Source organism: Pelophylax lessonae (genome assembly GCF_965119305.1).
Source record: "Pelophylax lessonae genome assembly, chromosome: 4".
Classification (NCBI taxonomy): Eukaryota; Metazoa; Chordata; class Amphibia; order Anura; family Ranidae; genus Pelophylax; species Pelophylax lessonae.
Genome location: NC_138771.1, coordinates 20,606,282 through 20,628,928, shown reverse-complemented (window position 1 = coordinate 20,628,928; position 22,647 = coordinate 20,606,282). Strand labels below are relative to the sequence as shown.

Here is a 22,647-nt window from a genome sequence, read left to right as displayed (position 1 = left end):
TCTCTTTTCTCTTTTCTCTTTTCTCTTTTCTCTTTTCTCTTTTCTCTTTTCTCTTTTCTCTTTTCTCTTTTCTCTTTTCCCTTTCTCTCTCCTAGCATTAGTAAATGGATAGGAAAGTATATCATATTTACTTTAACTTTTTTTTTCACCAGTTTCTTCCTGGTTTCATGCCTAGGCAAATGAGGTCATATGTCCCAGGAGTCTTCAGGAAGGGTTCACAGCTCAACGCTCTCCTGGATTCATACTTGAGCTAAGGGCTGGAAGTAAATGCTACATTAATCATTTACCCTGACTTAACATGGCCATGGCCAGAAATGCTAGGGAGATTTTTCAAAGTGATTTCTCACCAAAATAAAGCATGGAGACATGGATGGATGGGGGAGTTTGATTCATTTTTAATATTCAAAGCAAATAGTGTTTTTGGTGCCTGAAAGACTGGGCCTTTTTCTGACATTCGTTGTTTTCAAGTTGAAATTAGTATTTTTTTGCTAGAAAATTACTTAGAACCCCCAAACAATATATTTCTTTTTTTTTTAGCAGAGACCCTAGAGAACAAAATGGCGGTCAATGCAATATTTTATCTCACACTGTATTTGTGCAGCGGTCTTTCAAAAACAACTGTTTGGGTAATAATACACTTCAATGAATTTTAAAAAAAAAAACAAAAATGTTAGCCCAATTTTTTTTTTTTTTTTTTTGTATGTTATGCCGAGATGCATGATCTTTATTCTAAGAGAAAAAAAAGATTCTCATTTTATCCAGAATCGTGCAGCTCTACCATACATGCTATATCTCTACATCTCTTATCAGATGACCGTTACTGGAGTAGATCAATTTCATACTTTTCTTAAAAAAAGGGCGTGGGGAGAAGAAATTTGGGACTTTAATGAGGAAACGACAGGGTAGGGTCGTATTCCTCCATCCCTATACATATATAAAAACAAAAGGAGGTTGGGACTTTTAATGAAACATTGGCAGCAATCACGGGAATTGTATATTTCATAATTTTCTTATTTGACCATAAGGGTCCTGTTTAAAAAGAAATATAAAATAGAAGTTAATGAGTATAAGGAATGGAAAACAATGTAAGTTATCTACAAGGTTATTATATACCAAGTAAAAATGGAAGATGCCTGGATGAGTTAAATTTTGTCTTGTACGGAAGGGAACGGAGTACTATATATAATTCTTTTAAGTCCTAATCTATGTGTCCAGAGCAGGGATCCTCCAACTACGGCCCTCCAGCTGTTGTGGAACTACACATCCCATGAGGCATTGTAAAACTCTGACATTCATAGACATGATCAGGCATGATGGGAAATGTAGTTCCTGAACAACTGGAGGGCCATAGTTTGAAGACCCTTGGTCCAGAGGATCTATATTGGTACTATGTAATGATGTGGTGGATTCGGAAAGGGGTACTGTAAATGAGGAGCGTGAGTATGGTGGAAAAGTTCTTTTTTTTTTTTTTACACAAAAAAACTGGTTACTGGACTGAATGGACCTCAAGATCCTCGTTTTAGCCACCAGGGGCCATAGTGTCCAAAGTGGAAATCCAGTAAGTTTCCCTGGCCCAGAGGCACCAAATGCATTATGTTCTTGGGAGTCTCCCGGAGATACTTTCTATGACCCAAGCTTGAAGGCCAGCTGATGATGATTTTTGATAAAAGTATGCAAAGTGTTTCTGGACGCTAAGTTTCTCTTCCTTCATCGACGGATTGTCTATGTTCACTGAACCTTTTTCTAATGGTTCTGATGGTCCAGCCCACATAAACTAGGCCGCATGGACGGACAATCAGTAGATCATGAACTCTGTAGAGCAATTGGAGAAATCGAGTACGTATGTCTTGCCTTTGGTGGTTCAATGTTTCTGGCAATGTTGCACATGTTTGCATTTGACCTTGTGACATTGAAACATGCCATTGATGGACCAGAAAGTGAAGATTGGATGCTGGAGAATTTTCTGCAATTTCATTTTACTTTTTATATTCCGAGCCCATCTGTATGAGATATCGGGCTTCTCTGTGATGGAGGACTTCAAATGAAGATCTTCTTGAAATGTCTCCCAATATTTCTAGGAGATTTTGTTCCATTCTTTTGTGGTGCACATTGAATTGTGTTGTGACTCTCAAAGGTTGAAGTGCATTTTTGGTCTTGATTCCGGGATGGGTTGTATTGTGGCCATGGATTTATAACTGAAAAGCTTCCTCTAATGGTGAGGGGTATCCCTTTCTCTTCAAATTTGTGTTTTAGAAGGTTGCCTTGTGAGGCGTAATCTTCATCCTGTGTGCGATTGTTTAGAAGTCTACAGAATTGACTCTTTGGGATGTTGGCGGTCAACCTCGGGTGATGGCAGCTCTGAAAGTGGATGTAGAAGTTACCAGAGGTGCGCTTTATGTAATTCTTGGCATGGCGGTGTCCGTGTAACAAAGCTCAAGGTCTAAAAAGGCTAAACAGTGTGGAACGCAGACAGAGATGCATGACAGACCTAAGTTGTTGGAGTTGCAATAGATGACAAGATTATACAAGAGTCCTTGGCCTGTGTTAAATCATTACAATGTTGTCAATTTATTGTCCATAATAGACCATATTGCGGGGGGGTTGTTATTCCAGATCAGTGTTAATTTTAGCAGCAAATTTCAATTTAGTTTTAGTCTTAGGACTAAAATGGCATTTTAGTTTTAGTTCCATTTTAGTCTTCTGCAAGTGTTTTAGTTTTAGTCATATTTTAGTCGAGTAAAACGCCCTGCATTTTAGTCGACTAAAACGCCCTGCATTTTAGTCGACTAAAACGCCCTGCATTTTAGTCGACTAAAACGCCCTGCATTTTAGTCGACTAAAACGCCCTGCATTTTAGTCGACTAAAACGCCCTGCATTTTAGTCGACTAATACGCCCTGCATTTTAGTCGACTAAAACGCCCAGCATTTTAGTCGACTAAAACGCCCTGCATTTTAGTCGACTAAAACGCCCTGCATTTTAGTCGACTAAAACGCCCTGCATTTTAGTCGACTAAAACGCCCTGCATTTTAGTCGACTAAAACGCCCTGCATTTTAGTCGACTAAAACGCCCTGCATTTTAGTCGACTAAAACGCCCTGCATTTTAGTCGACTAAAACGCCCTGCATTTTAGTCGACTAAAACGCCCTGCATTTTAGTCGACTAAAACGCCCTGCATTTTAGTCGACTAAAACGCCCTGCATTTTAGTCGACTAAAACGCCCTGCATTTTAGTCATCTATAATCGAATGGGTGTAGTTCAATTGTAATTTGTAATGCATTATTTAAGCATTTCTCTACAATTTCCAAACTCATTATATACTACTGCTGGTCCTGGAGTGAAAAATCGAATATGTTATTATTTATGGTATTAAGCTTTGAGCATGCACCAGTGTTAATTTTGGCAGCAAATTTCGATTTCGTTTTTAGTTATAGTCTTTTGACTAAAATGCCATTTTAGTTTTAGTCGTATTTTAGTCTTAAGACTAAAATGCCATTTTAGTTTTAGTCGTATTTTAGTCATCTGAATTGTTTGTCGTATTTTAGTCGACGAAAATGTTTTAGTCTACGAAATTAACACTGTTCCAGATGAAATGGTGCTCCCAAAGGCCCATGGCCAAGTTGGTATAGCTGGGTGCAAAGTTGGCACCCATAGCTGTGCACTGGGTTTGAAGGTAAAACTTTGGCATTGAACTAAAAGTAGTTGTGCATGAGGCAAAACTTAGTGTCATGCAAAATGAACTGGGCCTGTTTCGTTTTAGTAAGTGTATCTTGAGAAATTAAAAATTCTACTGCTCTTTGTGGAGTATCGATGTGTATAGAGAAGCGACATCCATAAATGTGTGTTCCTAGGGACAAATATTTTCTAGTAGATGGATGCTGTCCCGGATATTGGCTGGTAGTTGTTGTGCAAAGTGTTACAATAAATGACCAATGTACAAGCCAGATTCCAAAAAAGTTGGGACACTGTACAAATTGTGAATAAAAACAGAATGCAATGATGTGGAAGTTTCGAATTTCAATATTGTATTCAGAATACAACATAGATGACAAATCAAATGTTTAAACTGAGAAAATGTATCATTTTTAAGGGATTTTAAGTTGATTTAAAATTTTCATGGCATCAATGCATCTCAAAAAAGTCGGGACAAGGCCATGTTTACCACTGTGTGGCATTGCCTCTTCTTGTTAGAACAGTCTGCCAACGTCAGGAGACAAGTTGCTGAAGTTTAGGAATAGGAATGTTGTCCCATTCTTGTCTAACACAGGCTTCTAGTTGCTCAACTGTCTTAGGTCTTCTTTGTCTCATCTTCCTCTTTATGATGCGCCAAAAGTTTTCTATGGGTGAAAGGTCTGGACTGCAGGCTGGCCATTTCAGTACCCGGATCCTTCTTCTACGCAGCCATGATGTTGTAATTGATGCAGGATGTGGTCTGGCATTGTCATGTTGGAAAATGCAAGGTCTTCCCTGAAAGAGACGACGTCTGAATGGAATCATATGTTGTTCTAGAACTTGGATCTACCTTTCAGCATTGATGGTGCCTTTCCAGATGTGTAAGCTGCCCATGTCACACGCACTCATGCAACTCCATACCATCAGAGATGCCGGCTTCTGAACTGAGCGCTGATAACAACTTGGGTTGTCCTTGTCCTCTTTAGTCCGGATGACATGGTGTCCCAGTTTTCCAAAAAGAACTTCAAATTTTGATTCGTCTGACCACAGAACAGTTTTCCACTTTGTCACAGTCCATTTTAAATGAGCCTTGGCCCAGAGAAAACGCCTGCGCTTCTGGATCATGTTTAGATTTGGCTTCATTTTTGGCCTAAAGAGTTTTAGCCGGCAATGGTGAATGTCACGGTGGATTGTGTTCACCGACAATGATTTCTGGAAGTATTCCTGAGCCCATGTTGTGATTTCCATTACAGTAGCATTCCTGTATGTGATGCAGTGCCGTCTAAGGGCCCAAAGATCACCGCCATCCAGTATGGTTTTCCAGCCTTGACCCTTACGCACAGAGATTGTTCCAGATTCTCTGAATCTTTGGATGATCTTATGCACTGTAGATGATGATAACTTCAAACTCTGCAATTTTTCTCGGAGAAACTCCTTTCTGATATTTCTCCACTATTCTTCGCCACAGCATTGGGGGAATTGGTGGTCCTCTGCCCATCCTAACTTCTGAGAGACACTGCCACTCTGAGAGGCTCTTTTTATACCCAATCATGTTACCAATTGACCTAATAAGTTGCAAATTGGTCCTCCAGCTATTCCTTATATGTACATTTAACTTTTCCGGCCTCTTATTGCTGCCTGTCCCAACGTTTTTGGAATGTGTAGCTCTGATGAAATCCAAAATGAGCCAATATTTGGCATGACATTTCAAAATGTCTCACTTTCAACATTTGATATGTTATCTATATTATATTGTGAAGAAAATATACGTTTATGAGTTTTGTAAATTAGTCCATTCCTTTTTTTTTTTACACACAATTTGTACAGTGTCCCAACTTTTTTGGAATTGGGTTTGTAAATAAAGAAGAAATTGGTGGCGATGCTTTCCATGGCTGCCACTATTGGATGTCCTGGAGGATTTGTGAATTTTTGGCAAATGATAAAAATGTGGTGCATTATCTTGCTTGTAGGAGCCATCATAAGATGGGGACACTGTAGTACTAAAGGGATGGACATGGTCAGCAACAATACTCAGGTAGGCCGTGGCATTTAAACGATGCTCAATTGGTATTAAGGGGCCCAAAGTGTCCAATTTTGGTGAATTGTAGCCTCATTTTCCTGTTGGCGGACAGGAGTGGGGCCTGGGGTGGTCTTCTGCTGCTTTAGCCTGGCTTCTTCAAGGTTCGATGTGTTGTGCGTTCAAAGATGGTATTCTGCATTCCTTGGTTGTAATGAGAGGTTCTTTAAGTTACTGTTGCTTTTCTATCATCTGGAACCAGTCTGCCCATTCTCCTCTGACCTCAACAAGGCATTTTCCTCCACACAAGTGCCGCTCACTGGATATTTTCCTTTTCCCACCATTCTCTGTAAACCTGAGAGATGGTTGTGCGTGAAAATCCCAGTAGATCAGCAGTTTTTGAAATACGCAGACCAGCCCGTCTGGCACCAACAAAACCATGCCACGTTTAAAGTCACTTAAATCACATTTCTTCCCCCATTCTGATGCTAGGTTTGAACTTCCACAAGCCGTCTTCACCATATCTAGTTGCTGCCATGTAATTGGCTGATTAACAATTTGTGTTACCAAGCAATTGAACAGGTTTACCTAATGGCCATTGAGTGTATATATAATTTCATTTTAACCACTTAAGCCCCGGAAGATTTTACCCCCTTCCTGACCAGGGCCTATTTTGTGATTCGGCACTGCGTGACTTTAACGGACAATTGCCCGGTCGTGCGACGCTGTACCTAAACGAATTTGACGTCCTTTTTTTCCCACAAACAGAGCTTTCTTTTGGTGGTATTTGATCACCTGTGCAATTTTTTTATCATGCACTATAAACAAAAAAAGAGCGACAATTTTGCAAAAATAACAATATTTTTCACATTTTTTTTATATGAAATTCCCCCCCAAAAAAATTTAAAAATCTAAATTTTTTTAAAATTTTCGGCCAATTTTGTTTTATGCTACCTATGTTTGGTAAAAAAAAAATCGCAAAAAGCGTATTTTGATTGGTTTGCGCAAAAGATATTGCGTTTACGAACAAAGAGAAAGGTTTTTGTTGTTTTTTCTTTAACGCGTAATGGCGGCAATCTGCGATTTTTTTTTTTTTTTTTTTTTTTTTTTTTTTTTTTTTTTTTTTTGCGGGACTGCGACATTGTGGCGGACAGATCGGACCCTTGACTGACATTTTTGACACTTTTGGGGTTACCAGTGACATTACTGCAGTAATCAGTGCTATATTTATGCACTGTTACTGTGAAATTACACTGGCAGTGAAGGGCCTGCCAGTGTTGAACAGTGTTGAACAGTGATCAACAGTCCTACATAGTAGAACCACATGATCACCATTCCTACACAGGGGAGAATGACAGGCGGCTTGTTTACATCAGCCGCCTGCCTTTCTCCCTCTCCACCGACAATCGCGAGTGACCGGCGGACGATCGGGTCTGCCGGCCACACGCGCGGGGGAGTCCTCCGGCAGCGCACGCTCACTCCTGAGACCCTACAGGCTAGCGATGTAGTACTACGTCGCTTTGCCTGTGAGGGGCTGACAGATCGGACCCCTGACTGACATTTTTGACGCTTTTGGGGGTACCAGTGACATTACTACAGTAATCAGTGCTATACATATGCACTGTTAACTTTATTAGTGATCAAGGGGCTAAGTGTGTCCCTAGGGGCGTGATTCTAACTGTAAAGGGGCGTGGCTAGTGATGTAACCACAGAGACATACGATCCTACATAGCAGGATCGTATGATCTCTGCAGTTAGATCAGGGAGAATGACAGGCGGCTTTGTTTACATCAGCCGCCTGCCTTTCTCCCTCTCCAGCGGGAGATCGCGAGTGGCTGGCGGACATCGGAGCTGCCGGTCACTCGCGCGGGGATGTCCCTGAACGAGCGGGTGCGGGAGCATGCTCGCCCCCTGCAGGCTCCTGGGTGAGCAACGTAGTACTACGTCGCTTTGCCCAGGAGGGGCTGACTGCCGCAATAAATATACTGTGGGCGGTCGGCAAGCGGTTAACTTGATCCCCTGCAGATTGTGTAAAGTTTGTCCACTTACAAAGAAATGAGGGGGGTCTATTATTTTTATCATAGGTGTATTTTAAATGATAGAGACAGAATATCAACCAAAGATCCAGAAAAAACACATAATACAAATGTTATAAATTTGAGTTGCAGTTCAGTGTGTAAAATATTTGATCCCCAAGCAAAACATGACTTAGTAGTTGGTGGAGAAACCCTTGTTGGTAAACACAGAGGTAGGACTTTTCCTGTAGTTGGTGACCAGGTTTGCGCACATCTCCAGGAGGGTTTTTTGTCCACTCTTCTTCAGATCTTCTCTAAATACTTAAGGTTTGTTGGCTGTCTCTTGGCAAATCTAAAGCCTCGTACACATGCACAGATTGTTGGCCGACCGATCGGCCGTCTTCTGTCCAGTGTTTGTTGGTTGAAATGTGCTCTAGACTTGCACTGGACTTTTGTTGGCCAACAAAAACCAACTTCAGAAGTGATGTCATGTGCTGGTTTACTTTCCGTGTGTTTTTTCTTCTCTGAGCATGCCCAGTCTTGCTCATCTGATTTTTGTCTGCCGAATTCTGTACTGACTGACGAACAATCGGCCGTTCTGTTGTTGGCCAACAAAAATTTTATAGCCTGCACACCAGATTTTTTTCGGCCGAAAATTCGCAGTTGGTTGTCGGAAGCATCATACTAACAAGCCTACAATCGGCCGATCGGACGTTGGCCAACAATCTGTGCGTGTGTACGGTGCTTTAGTTTCAGTTCCCCCTGTAAATTTCCTATAGGATTAAGGTCTGCAGACTGGTTAGCCCACTCCATGAACTTAATGTGCTTCTTCTTGAGCCAATCCTTTGTTGCCTAGGTGGTATGTTTTGGGTTGATCTGTCATGCTGGAAGACCCATCCACGACCCATCTTCAGTGTTCTGGCTGAGGGAAGAAGATTCTCATCCAATATTTTACACTACTTGGCCCCTCAATACGGCAAAAGTCGGCCTGTACCTTTTAGGAGAGAAATGCCTCCACCTCCGTGCTTGACTGTAGTGATGGTGTTCTTGGGGTCATAGTCAGCGTTTTTCTTCTCCAAATACAGTGAGTCGAGTTAATGCCAAAGAGCTCAATTTTGGTCTCCTCTAACCACAGCACTTTCTCCCAATCCTTCTCTGAATCATCTAGATGTTCATTAGTAGACTACGGATGGGCCTGTACATGTGCCGTTTTGAGAAGGGGGACTTTGCGGGCACTGCAGGATTTCATTCCATGGCGGTGTTTGGTGTTACCAGTGGTTTGTTTGGTGACCGTGGTCCCAACTGCCTTGAGATCATTCACAAGATCCTCCTGTAGTTCTGGGCTGATCCTTCACTTTTCTCATGATCATCCTTACCCCATGAGGTGAAATTTTTGCATGGCGCTCCAGACCGAGGGTGATTGATGGTTCTTTTGTATTTCTTCCATGTGCCAATAATCGTTCCAACAGTTGTCACCTTCTCACCGAGCTTCTTGTTGATGGTCTTGTAGCCCATTCCAGTCCTGCGCAGGTCTACAATCTTGTCCCGGACGTCCTTTGAGAGCTCTTTGGTCTTGCGCATGATGGTGAGGTTTGAATAGAAGAAAGAGATTTTGATGTACAGGTGTCTTTTATACGCACCTTCTTAAGTTGACCGGACCAATGTGTGTACCACACGAGCACATGCTGTAGCCAGTCTGTGGGAGCCAGAATATTAGACCCCAAATCTCTCCTCTTGCCCCCCATGCAGCCGATCAGACCGAGATGGGTCCGATCAGCTGCTTCTCTGGCCGCTGGTGGCCAGGTGAACAAAGGGGCAGAATTGGAAGTGACAAATATTCGTTGCTCCTGGTTTCCAGAGTTAGAGAGGGGGAACGATGTCAGCCCCCCCTCTCTCTCTCTCTCTCTCTCTCTCTCTCTCTGTGTACTGGGCAGCCATCGCCGCTGGCCATATTGCTCCCGGCCTCCGCGATGAGACCGTAGAGCCTGTGAGAGGCGGTGGGAGGGGGTGGGACTCTTCTGCCACCTCCAGAAGTGATTGAGTGGCTAATTGGCCACTCGGATCACTTTTGCCTTCTACAGAATCGCCGGCTGAAAATAATGGTACTGGGATGATGCCTGTAGGTGCAGGCATCAAATAATGGTACTGGGATGATGCCTGTAGGTGCAGGCATCATCCGGGTATAGCCACCTAAACCCTAGAACGTACGGGTACATCCTTGGGTGGGAAGTGGTTAAAATAAGAGTAAAAGAAAATCCCATATTTTGGGTTGCCCCCAGAAAAGTAATAGAGAGGAAATCTTCCAATAGGGACTCTAGTTCTGATGACCCTAGGGGTCCCCAAGGAATTTCCTTAAAGTGTCACTAAAGTCTCTAAGCAAAAAAAAAAGTTATACTTACCTGCTCTGTGTAAAAGTTTTGCACAGAGCAGCCCAGATCTTCCTCTTCTCGGGTCCCTCTTCAGTGCTCCTGGCCCCTCACTCCTGTTTAGTGCCCCCACAGCAAGCAGCTTGCTGTGGGGGCACCCGAGCCTCGGCTCCGTATGTCCATTTTAAACACGGAGCCTTGGCTAGATCCCCCCTTCTCCTTTTCTCCCCTCTCTCCCCCCCCCCCCTCCCCCCCTCCTTTTTCCCCATTGGCTCACTGACTTTGTCAGCAGCAGGAGCCAGCGGCACTCTGCTGCTTTCTCAGCCTTTGAAGAGAGAGAGTCTCATTCAGCCTTGTCTTTCGTGCAACATCGCTAGATAGAAAAGGGGCTCAGATAAGTATGGGGGGGGGGGCTGCTGCCCACGGAAGGTTTTTTATCTCAATGCATTCTATTTTTTGCCTTTACTACCACTGTAACTTGCAGGGATTTCCTCTCACTTCCTGTTTGATCATGGGACAAGGAAGTGAAGGGATATCTCCCCAATGGGACACAGATGGCGAAAATAAGGCGGGGTTATAACTCTCCCTTATGCAGTAATTTACGTAGATGACGTAAACATGCAATGCAAAAACATGCAAAATGGCACCGTCCCCTCTACAATATAAATATGAAAGGAAGGTCTCAACTGTCCATACTGCTGGAGTGAAGTGTGAAATAACGGATTTTGTTACCCCAACAATTCATATTCCTGATATGTGGCTGCTGTACCATGTACTTGTATGAGAAAGTATCCTGTTTTCTTTATATTGCTTCCTTTATGTGAAATCCCTGGTGTTCCTGCCAGTCCCTCTGCTTTCCTATTAAAATCTGACCACACTAAGCAGGGGAGCACATCGTGGTCAGTTCTCTAGCTATGCTGGGAACTCCATGTACTCTCCTCCAATGATCAGACTTGTCCTGACATGCCTCCTCTGCAAAGTCCTTCACTGATGAGCTCAGCGTGCTGCTGCTTCTCCTCCCCCCAACTCTTATGCAGCTGAAAACAAAGAGAATGTGATCACTTATACATACAAAAATGTTTTGCCTATAATTTCTATTCTAACCTTGGTTGTTTTACAAGGTGATCATTTACAATCACTTTAATTGTGCCAAAAAATAAACCACCAAATTAAGATATACAATTACTTAGTACATTGAAAAAATGGTATGACCATAGAACAGAATAAGCCACTGTTCACAAAAGATGGGCATGTAGAATTAACGCGTTTCGCTTTTATGTACATTTGTCTAATATTTATTTCATTCTAATATGCAGTTTTGCTGTTCTATATTGCTGGCATGGAATCTGATCAAGTATTGAAAAGCGAAATGCATTAATCCTGCATGCCCATCTTTTGTGATGGCTGATTATGTTCTATGGTCATACCATTTTTTTTTTTCAATGTACTGAGTAATTGTCATACCAGATCTTGTGCTGTTATTTTTAATCTCCTTGATTTTTATGATGTGTTTAAAATAAAGTGTATATCTTTTAATTTAGTGAAGTTTATATTTTTGCACACTTATGGCACTTTTCCACTGCAAGTACCGGCTCGGCTCCACTCGGCACTGCTTGGCCCGGCTCGGCTCGGTTTGCTTTTCCACTGCGTGGTACGAGTCGGCACTTTTTAGCACTGTATAGGCTCTACTCGGCTCGGTTTGCTTTTCCACTAAAGTAGTAAGTGGGTGGGATTACAACGATTCTCTGACCAATCAGTGGCTAGTAGTGACAAACAGTCAAGGCTGCATGCAAAGGATTGTGGGATAGGGTATAGGTACGGCTGGCTTGGAACCCCAACCGAGGTGGTACTGTTTAAAGCGGAGTTCCACCCAAAAGTGGAACTTCCGCTTTAGGGAGTCCTGACCCCCCGACATGCCACATTTGGCATGTCATTTTTTGGGGAGTGGAGCGGGTACCTAGTTTTGACAGGTACCCGCTCCCACTTCCGCTCGGAGCGCCGCGGCGCCCTGAGCGGAAGTTCTCCTCTCCCCCTCCCTCCCTGCAATCTTCTGGGACACGTCAGAGGTCCCAGAAGATTGCCGGCCAATCACGGCGCGCAGCGCGACTCGCGCATGCGCAGTGGGTACCCGGCTGTGAAGCCGCAAACTGTAACAGCCGGGTGCCAACAGCAGTGATGCCGGCGCCGAGGGAGAGGATCGAGGCTTCCGGCGGCCGCATCGCTGGACCGTTGGACAGGTGAGTAAATGGCTGGAACTCCGCTTTAAGCGAGCCGTACCATGTAGTGGAAAAGCGCCGCTGTACCAAACCGTACCGAACCGTTCGAACACGTACCATGCAGTGGAAAAGCGCCAAAGCGAGCCGTACCATGCAGTAAAAAAGCGCCATTAAAGTCCCTTATCTCACTCTCTCCTTCTATTCTTGTGGTATGGACAGTTGAGATCTTCCGTCCATATAACCCTCCCTTATTCTATTCAAAATGGGGGGGGGGGGGGGGGAGTTTTGCCCATAGTTCTAATTTAACATTGCAAATTTTGAAACCAAGAATGAGGAAGGCCCGGTCTATAAGAGCTTAGTCTAAAGCAGTGATGGAGAACCTTGGCATCCATGATATTTTGGAACTACATTTCCCATGATGCTAAACTACACCGCAGAGTGCATGAGCATCATGGGAAATGTAGTTCCAAAACATCTGGGGTGCCAAGGTTCACCATCACTGGTCTAAAGCAATGATGATGCTAATACTAACCCCAAAGATGCAGGTCTACCATTGCTGTTTAAAAAATAAAGGTTTATCTCTATTCTCTAATCATCACAAATAGTCCATGCTGAATCTGGTGAACTATAGGATTTTCAATAGTAGGCTAATAGGATTATTATATACATATACAGTACAGTATTTTTTTTTTTTTTTTTGCAGAATCCAGATATCAACATCACAGACAATGTTCTTCATTTCAAAGGTGAGTTTCCAGAATGCTCCTGCAAGTTCCTTGCATTGTGTCTGCCTCCAGCAACTTTTCTTTTTTTTTTTTTTTTTTTTTCCTCCTCTTTCTTCTTTCTTTTTCCTCTCCTCCTCTTTTTTTCCTATTTTTTTTTTCTCTTTCTCCCTCCCTGTTTTTTTTTTCCTCTTTTCCTTTTCCCTTCCCGTCAAATGTAGTATTTGGTGATCACTTCATAAATAATTAAACAAATCTTGATGGCCTCTTCTGCCAACAGTTACCAGTAGACATTTCACAACCTTTTTTTTTTTTTTTTTTTTTTTTTTTTTTAGGCCCCTTTTACTTTTACACGGGCGCACCGCCTGATGGAGTCCATTCTGCTCAGCCGGGGATTCATCCGCCGATCCCCGCGGAGCAGGCGGATGACAGCTCCGTCTCCGCTCTGTGTGCAGAGATGGAGCTGCCAGATCCTCGCTGTCCTCTATGGGGAGATCGGATGAAAATGGACCGCCTGTCCGTTCTCATCTGATCCGATCCTCCAGACGGATGGAAAATAGGGTTTCCATCTGTCCGGATTTTACGGACAGGCTCGGAATCGGATGGCAGCGGGTGTCAGCAGACATGTCTACACTGACACCCCGCTGCCCCATTGGGATGCATGGAGCATCCGATCAGGTCCGCCAGAGTAATTGACGGGTGAATCGGATCGCCTGTGTGAAAGGGGCCTTACGAAGAAGAACCCCTTTAGCAAACCTTCAGGTCACGGAACCCTTGATGATAATTATATTTGCACATCAGGGTACGTTACCATGAATGACTTGGCGGTCAGTGGATTAATACCCACTTACAGTGGTGCATTATGGTAAATAACCTTCTGCCTTTAGAACCACTTTAAGAATAGTACATGTATCGGGATAAACATATATTTGTAGAGGCTGCACTCCCCAATAAAGTGGCAAACAATAGAAAGATTCCTCCAAGGGTTTTCTAGCAGCAAATACAATAATAAAACAAGATTTAAATGTATGGAATATCTTTTATTTTACAAATGTTAAAAAAAAAAAAATCACAGTGTTAAAATACATTCTATGGTTTACAAGATTTTGAAAATGAAGCATGAACCATGACAACATTTGTGGTATAGGCAGGTATACTCAAATAGTGCAAGAATCCTGCCCCAATGCGTCTCGACTGAGAGAGTTGTGGTCTTCAGGAGGACTAGGTTGTCTAAATGCAAGAATACATCAAGATCTTAGAAATACATCATATCACAATGTCTGAGATTAGGGATGCACCGAAATAATTCTGGGCCGAAACCAAAAATGCAGGATGCCCTTGGCCGAAAACCGAAACCGAAAATGACTTTTTCCCCCAAATAATTTTAAAATAGATAGAAGAGGGGCATACACCAAAAACAGGCAGCGACGTACACCTGTCACTGCCACCCTGTCACAGTATATGTACTGTAACGGGTTAGCAAGAGGTTAATTTAATTACCAATGGTATTAGTATTATGCAGCATGAGGGGGTTAATGTATTGCCACTGCTGGTCACTGATACATTAGTGACCGACCAGTGGCAGTCAATTAACCCCTTTGTGCTGCATTAGTGCAACCAGTATCAGTGTTAATTAACACTGGTTGCACTGCTACTGGTTGCACTAATGCAGCACAAAGGGGTTAATTAACTGCCACTGGTCGGTCACTAATGCATCAGTGACCAGCAGTGGCAATACCTTAACCCCCTTATGCTGCATAATACTAATACCAATGGTAAGCTGCCTCAGCGTCCTTACTGTCAAGACACTCTGCTCCTCCGGTGTCCTTCATTCAAAATACGCACCTCTGGCCGGCGGCCCGCCTCCCGGTGATGTCACTACTACTACGATCTGTCCATGAATGAACTAACACACCGGGCGAGCGGCCGCTAATAGCTAGAACTATGTGAGCGCTTCACTTCCCTGTCAGATGAGATACCTGCATGACAGGGAAGTGAAGCGCTCACATAGTTATAGCTATTAGCGGCCACTCTTTTAGTAAACAGTTGGGTATTATATTGTCTTTTTGTGCATTAAAATTGTAAAAAGGGTATTTCTCTTTTTCGTTCATTGATGGACACAGCTCCTGATCCCCTTAACCATTGGGCTATACCGCCCCTTACAGGAGTAGGACACTAGGCAGAAAAAAAGTCTGCCTACGCCTATGGGCAGTCCCAGGGGGTATACTCAACTCTCTCAGCTATAGGTATTGAGTTTCGTTCTGACCCTCCGGTGAGGTTCTTTCTTCCAACGTGCAAATGTCCCCGGTCCGCTTATAGGCTCTTTTTGGGGCGGTGCAAGACCTGTTACTTCAAGTGTGATTGTTCCGGTTCCTACGTCGTAATGTTTTCAGGAGTTTTACTCAAACCTGTTTACAGTTCCCAGGAAGGAAGGAAGGAAGGAAGGCAAGGTGAGTTCAATTCTGGACCTCAGGGCGCTGAACTGCTTTGTGCGGTGCAGAAGTTTTGAATGGAGTCTATTCGCACGGTGGTGGCTTCCATGCATCAGGGGGATTTACTTGCCTCCATCGACATCAAGGATGCTTGCCTTCACATTTCAATATGTGTCGGTCACCAGCACCTTCTCTGCTTTGCCATGGGAGAGGAGCATTCTCAGTTTGTGCCGTTGCACTTGGGTCTCGTCTCTGCTCCTCGGGTCTTCATAAAAGTGTTGACCCCAGTGTTAGCATTGTTACGCCAATGCGGGATCGCAGTACTGGGCTACTTGGATGACCTCCTGTGGGCGAAGTCTCCCGCTCTGATGGAAAACATGGAAATCACCACATGAACTTTGAGGGAGTTTGGCTGGATTCTGAATTTTCAGAAGTATGCTCTGGTTCCATTCACAAAGCTGGACTATCTGGGTCTGACTCTGGACTCGGCCTTAGCCACAGTGCTCCTTCATCTGGACCAACTCCAGAAACTGCAGGCTGCAATTGGTCTTCTGCTGTCAGCAGATGGTCATCCCTCTGGACTTGCATGCAGGTGCTGGGGCTGATGGTGTCTACCTTGGAGGCGGTTCCATTTGCACAGTTCCATATGAGGTCCCTGCAAAGGGAGATTCTGGCCAAATGGGACTAGAATCCGCAGTCTCTGGACAATTAGACCTGGCTGAGCCGGGGAACTGAAAAGTCCCCGATATGGTGGCTTCGTTCTCCGGCGATTCAAGTGGGCAAATCCTTCCTCCCCTTGTATTGGACAGTGGTCACCACGGATGCCAGCCTGCCCGGATGGGGAGGCGTCCTAGGCAAAAATTCTGCTCAGGGGATCTGGACGCTGGAAGAGTCCAAACTACCGATCAATGTCTTGGAACTCTGAGCGATCAGACTGTGCCTGGAACATTGGACGGATCGTCTTCAGGGATGTCCAGTGTGCATTCAATCAGACAATGCCACGGTCATGGCTTATGTCAATCTCCAGGGGGGCACAAGAAGTGTCCTGGCGGCAGTGGAGGTAGCTGTCATTCTAAGGTGGGAAGAACGGTTCCAGCCCTCTCCACCGTACACAGTCCTAGGGTGGAAAAGTGGCAGGCGGGTAGTCTAAGTTGGCAGGCATTGGACTAAGGGGAGTGGTCCCTTCATCTGGAGGTTTTTCATCAGTTGTCTCTGGTGGGGCATCCCTGAGGTGGATCTGTTGGCGTCACCGCTCAACAGAAAGGTGTAGAGGTTTATGGCTTGGTCACTGGATCCTCTGGCGGAAGCCACAGATGCGCTGGTGGCCCCATTTAGTCAGTATTGTCTGATTTACACCTTCCCTCCTCTCAAGCTTCGGCCAAGACTTCTACGCAGGATTGAGGCAGAAGAGATTCCGGGCATCTTGGTGGCCCCGGACTGGCCTCACCAGGCTCGGTATGCTGATCTGTTGTGGCTGGTCACTGACGTTCTTTGGAAGCTTCCTCTCAGGGAGGATCTGCTGTCCTAAGAATCAATCTTCTATCCTGCTTTACAGTCACTGGCTATGACTGCTTGGCTGTTGAACGCCAGGTGCTGATGGATAGAGGTTTTTCTGAGTTGGTAATTCCAACGTTGTTAAAAGCTAGGAAATCTACTGCTAGGAAGATCTACCATCGTACGTGGAAGACGTAAATTTTGTGGTGTGAGTCTCTAGGGGTTCATCCTCGCTCTTTTTTGGTGGCGGTGGCCCGGATCTTGACCTTCCTTCAATGGGGGGTTTAACAGAAGCTGGCCTTGAGTACTGTCAATGGTCAGGTGTTGGCTTTAGTGGTCATCTTTCAGCAGCCCTTGGCCACATACTCCCTGGTGCGTACTTTTCTTCATGGAGTTAGGCACTTGGCTCCTCCAGTGCAGTCTCTGTTTCTGCCTTGGGTCCTCAATTTGGTGCTCCCAGTCCTCCAGAAGCCTCCTTTTGAGAATCTTTGGGAGATTCCCCTGCTTACTGTCTCAGAGGGTGGCCTTTTTTGGTGGCTATTCATCTTACTTGGTGGTTCACAGAGATAAGGTGGTTCTTTGCCTCTATCCGTCGTTCGTTCCTCAGGTTGTCTCTGATTTTCATTTGAATGAAGTCATTGTGTTGGCTTCCCTGTGTCCCAGGCCAAAACATCCGAAGGAAATTGCTTTGCATGCCTTGGATGTGGTCCGGGATATTAAGGTGTACCTGGCAGCTACGGAGTCTTTTTTTAGGAATCAGACTTGCTATTTGTGCTCACGGATTGGGCCTCGGAAAGGGTTGTCCACTTTCTCTGGGACCTTTTCCAGATGGATCAGATGATGATGATTCAGGCCTATTCCATCAGGGGTCAGGTTCCTCCTTTCCCTGTCAAGACGCGCTCAGTGCCTCATGGGCCTTCCGTCATCAGGCGACAATGACGCAGGTTTACAAGGCAGCCACCTGGTCGTTGGTGCCCACTTTTTCACTAAGTTCTATGAAGTGGATGTGTTTGGCATCTGCGGATGCTTCCTTTGGCCACAAGGTTTTGCAGGGTGTATTTTTTTTTTTTTCAGTTATCTCTAGTTCTTTTGGTTGAGCTCCTGTTTACTTGGTTGGCTATAGTTGGCCTTGGGAGTTTTTTTTGTTGTTCCCACCCCTCATGTTTAACACTGCTTTGGGACGTCCCAATGGTTAAGAAGATCAGGAGCTGTCTCCATCAATGAACGAAAGAGAAAATGGGATTTTTGACTTACCGTAAAATCCATTTCTCCGATGTTCGATGATGGAGACAGCATAAACCCCTCTATGGAGTTGTAATTCTCCTGACACTACTTGTAACAAAACAGAGTACCTAGAGAGAGGGAGTATACCCCCCTGGGACTGCCCATAGGCACACTTTTTTTTTCTTCTGCCTAGTGTCCTACTCCTGTAGTGGCAGTAACTACAGTAAAACCCAATGGTTAAGAAGATCAGGAGCTGTGTCTGCCAAGCAACATGTATATTAAAAAAGAATAGCGCACACATGAAAAAGAAATGACTATCAAATATGGAGATATGACTATCAAATATGGAGCACGATATGGCCATATGGTGGGACTAAATCCCCATTTTTATTTATGGATTGTCTCCATATTTGATAGTCATTTCTTTTGCATGGTTGCGCTATTCTTCTTTTTTTAATATACATGTTGCTTGGTCCATAGCTGCACCGGCTTTAGCTATACATGTTCAGGGTTTGCTCCCCCAATTTTTTTGCTTGTTTATTATGTATTCGGTCTGACCAGACTTCTGAGGTTGAGCATCCCATCCCCCACACACACCTGTACTCTATCGGTGTCCACCATCAAGTAGATACAGGAGGAGTCCCTTGTAGTGCATTAGCACATCCATCCCAGCAAGGAGTGTTGTCTCCAAGGGTTATAGAGAGGCTGGATTCACCCCTTTTTCATGGATAGTGTAGGACCCACTGATAATGGGGTACTTTGACGCAGTGGTGGGCTTGAGCACGATATGGCCATATGGTGGGACTAAATTCCCATTTTTATTTATGGATTGTCTCCATATTTGATAGTCATTTCTTTTGCAAGTGTGCGCTATTCTTTTTTAATATTCTTCATTTTATAGCATCATATTATTCACATCACTCCCTTGAGAGATATTAAGCCCCGGTTCACACTAGGGCGACCTGGTCGCCTCACAGGTCGCCGCAGGTCGCCTCCCATAGGGAAGCTGCGAACCCGTTCTAATAGGAGCGACACAAGTCGCTCCAACCTAGAAAAAGGGTCCAGAGCTTCTTTGGGGCGACCAGGAGGCGACCGCCATAGACTTCAATGTTATGAAGTCCGTGGCGGCCGCTCCGAGGTCGCGGCGCGCTGCTCGCACCGGGATCTCGGAGGTCGCCCCGGGAAGTAGCGTCGTGTGTATGTGAACCGGCGCTTACACCTTTTATTTATTTCCTAACATTTATTTATTTACACTCCATTTTGGCAGCGCCCAGTACCTTCCCTCTCTTTTCTATCTAGCAAAGAATACTGATTGATACATGTAAACAAAATGCCATAAAAGGCCTGGAGCTAAAGTGGTTAATAACCCGCATTACTCGCCTTTTTCAAACGTTTTGCAATAATACAATAATACATCCAGTGTAATTTTGCCAATTTTAAATACATTTTTTTTCCACCCCCCAATCAAAGCTCTGGGACACGGCGCCAAGGGAGTTAACACATATGAGTTTTCCTTGGACTTCCTAGAGCCCGTAAAAGCGAAGGTACGTAATTATCTTCTGCCTTGGAGACTGTAAATGGTTTGACACAAGTGTATTTTACTGCCGGGTCATGAATAATTTATCATTTTCTTTCTGCATGGATGGCTGGACAGGTGGTGCAGCGCTGCACACAGCGACATGTTAATCTCACCGTGAAAAAGAGTGAAAAGCAATGGTGGCCGCGCTTGATAAAGCAGGAGCGTAAGCCGCTTTTCCTGGCTCCTGACTTCGACCGCTGGCTTGATGAGTCTGATGCGGAGATGGAGCTACGGGAGAAGGTAATGCAAGTTGTTCTGTCCAATTCTAATGTGTGGTTTTATATTAGTGATGCTAAAGTCTTGTTTTTTTTTTTTTTTCTTTAAAAATAACAAACCTGTTATGTAATGGTTTTGCACAGAGCAGCTCAGATCCTCTTCTCGGGTCTTCTGCTGATGCTCCTGGCCCCTCTCTCCTGCGAGTGACCCCACAGCAAGCAGCTGGTCTTGGTGCTATGGGGGCAGCTGAGCCGTAGCTCTGTGTGTCCATTCAGACACGGAGCCGTGGTTCGGCCCACCCCCTCTCTCCTTATTGGCTAACTGATTTTGATAGCTGTGCCATTGGTTCCTGCTGCTGCTGTGTCTCAGGCAATCCCGGACGGCCAAGGCACTCCTGCACATCGCTGGATTGAGATGGGGTTCAGGTAAGTATTAGGGGGGCTGCTGCACATAGGTTTTTTTTTTTTATGTTAATGCATATAATGCAATAAAGCGTTTGTTACCCAAAAAAAAAAAAAAAAAAAAAGATCCTGTTCCCTTAAAGCAGGTTATACAGCACAGTGCTTGTGCTATGTCATTTGGCCCCCCCATTCAGTCAGCTGGAGATCCCTCCCCTCCCCTCCCCGGTCACCATTTTTTTCTCTTGGTGTCAGGGAAATCTTGTCAGAAGTGGCTCATGCTGATAGCGGAGGAAGGAGGCAGCAGACAGAAATGACACTTAAGCCTCGTACACACGCACTGATTGTTGGCCGACCAATCGGCCGTCTTTTGTCCAGTGTTGTTGTGTTGGTTGGAATGTGCTCTAGACTGCACACTAATTATTTCGGACAACAACAACCAACTTCAGAAGTGATGTCATGTGCTGGTTTACTTTCCGTGTGTTTTTTCTTCTCTGAGTCTTGCTCATCTGATTTTTGTCTACCGAAATCTGTACTGACTGACGAACAATCGGCCGTTTTGTTGATGGCCAACAAAAATTTTATAGCATGCACACCAGATTTTGTTCGGCCGAAAAGTCGCAGTTGGTTGTCGGAAGCATCATACTAACAAGCCGACAATCGGCCGATCGGACGTTGGCCGAAAATTTACGGCCAACAATCGGTGCGTGTGTACGAGGCTTTAGGGGAGGATTTACTAAAACTGATGCACAAGGAATCTGTATAATTACCAATCGGCTTCCAGGTTTTATTGTCCATGCTGAAGCTGGAAGCCAATTGGTTACTATGCACAGCTGCACCAGATTCTGTGTGCGTTCGTTTTAGTAAATCTCACCCTTAGTGCTCTGGATTGAGACAAGTACCCACTATAGAGGGATATGCATTGTTCATATCTCATGTCTGAGGTTTCAAACCACTTTAAATGAACGCAATATTATTAATCTAATACTGTATACTGTACATATTTTTTACATAAGCCATTTTGTAATTGAAAGGATAAGTTTCTTTTTAGTAAAGAATAATCCACCTATTTTTGCAAGAAAAAAACACAACTTACAATTATTACTTTTCCTACAGGAGCCAGCAAAGCAATGCAGCCATGATCACTGGATGGTGGGTACAGTGGCGGGCTCCTGCAGACGCTTACTCCAGCTTTCTGCCCGTACCTCTGTAGGGGCTTTCTGTTAGAAGGTTGGAGGAAATGTCAATAAACTACGAGGGTGCTCATCAGCGTCCTTCTAGTCCGATGAGAACTACAAGCCGTCTGCCACTGTGGAAGATGGGACTTGTAGTTTCTTCATTCACAGATTTGCTGTGAATAAATGACAGCGAGTGCAGGGAGAGGATCCTCCGCCAGCTCTCAGTGGAAGGAGGTGAGTGAGGCACGAGCGGGAACATGGTATATGTTACACCATAAAAAGAGGTGTAACAGGTTGCCTGTTCCAAAGGCAAACTTATTTAATGTTAGTAAATGCAGTCCCATAATTTCCTCTTGTTTCATCTTCATTACCCTATGTCACTACTGTATCTTGTAATGATAGGGGATTAGGGATCGGGGTGTTGATGCTTTAAACCAGGGGTCTCCAAACTTTCCAAACAAAGTGCCAGTTAACTGTCCTTTGAGCCCCATCGTTGTCAGTGGGAGTAAACAGTGCCCCGCCGTTGGGAGGAGGAGTGCCCCATCGGGTACTGCAGTCCTAACTCTCTATAATTCTGAGAGACTCCCAACTTGGAGCACATGTATAATACATACATTAAGGGCAGGCATGCCTGGATGGGAACAAACCCCTTCTTTAACCACTTAAGCCCCGGAAGATTTTACCCCCTTCCTGAACAGGGGGTATTTTGCGATTCGGCACCGCGTGACTTTAACGGACAATTGCGTGGTCGTGTGACGCTGTACCTAAACGAATTTGACGTCCTTTTTTTTCCCCCAAAAACAGAGCTTTCTTTTGGTGGTATTTGATCACCTGTGCGATATTTTTTTTTTTTTTTTTTTTTTTTTTTGATCATGCGCTATAAACAAAAAAAGCGACAATTTTGCAAAAATAACTATTTTTCACATATTTTTTTTTTATATGAAATTCTCCCCCCAAAAAAATGTAAAAATCTATTTTTTTTTACATTTTTGGCCAATTTGTTTTCTGCTTCATATGTTTGGTAAAAAAAATCGCAATAAGCGTATTTTGATTGGTTTGCGCAAAAGTTATTGCGTTTACTAACTACGGGAAATATTTCTGTCATTTTTGTTGTGTTTT

At 44.2% G+C, this 22,647-nt stretch overlaps 1 protein-coding gene across 1 annotated transcript in view; it reads left to right on the top strand.

Moving 5' to 3' along the window:
* HACD3 (3-hydroxyacyl-CoA dehydratase 3) overlaps positions 1 to 22,647 on the top strand; it is a 69,647-nt gene that overhangs the window by 4,335 nt on the left and 42,665 nt on the right. Inside the window, exons 2-4 of the mRNA XM_082253461.1 lie at positions 12,989 to 13,031; positions 19,628 to 19,701; positions 19,812 to 19,976. Of these exons, the coding sequence (XP_082109587.1) occupies positions 12,989 to 13,031; positions 19,628 to 19,701; positions 19,812 to 19,976 (282 nt within the window). The remainder of the gene's footprint in view (positions 1 to 12,988; positions 13,032 to 19,627; positions 19,702 to 19,811; positions 19,977 to 22,647) is intronic.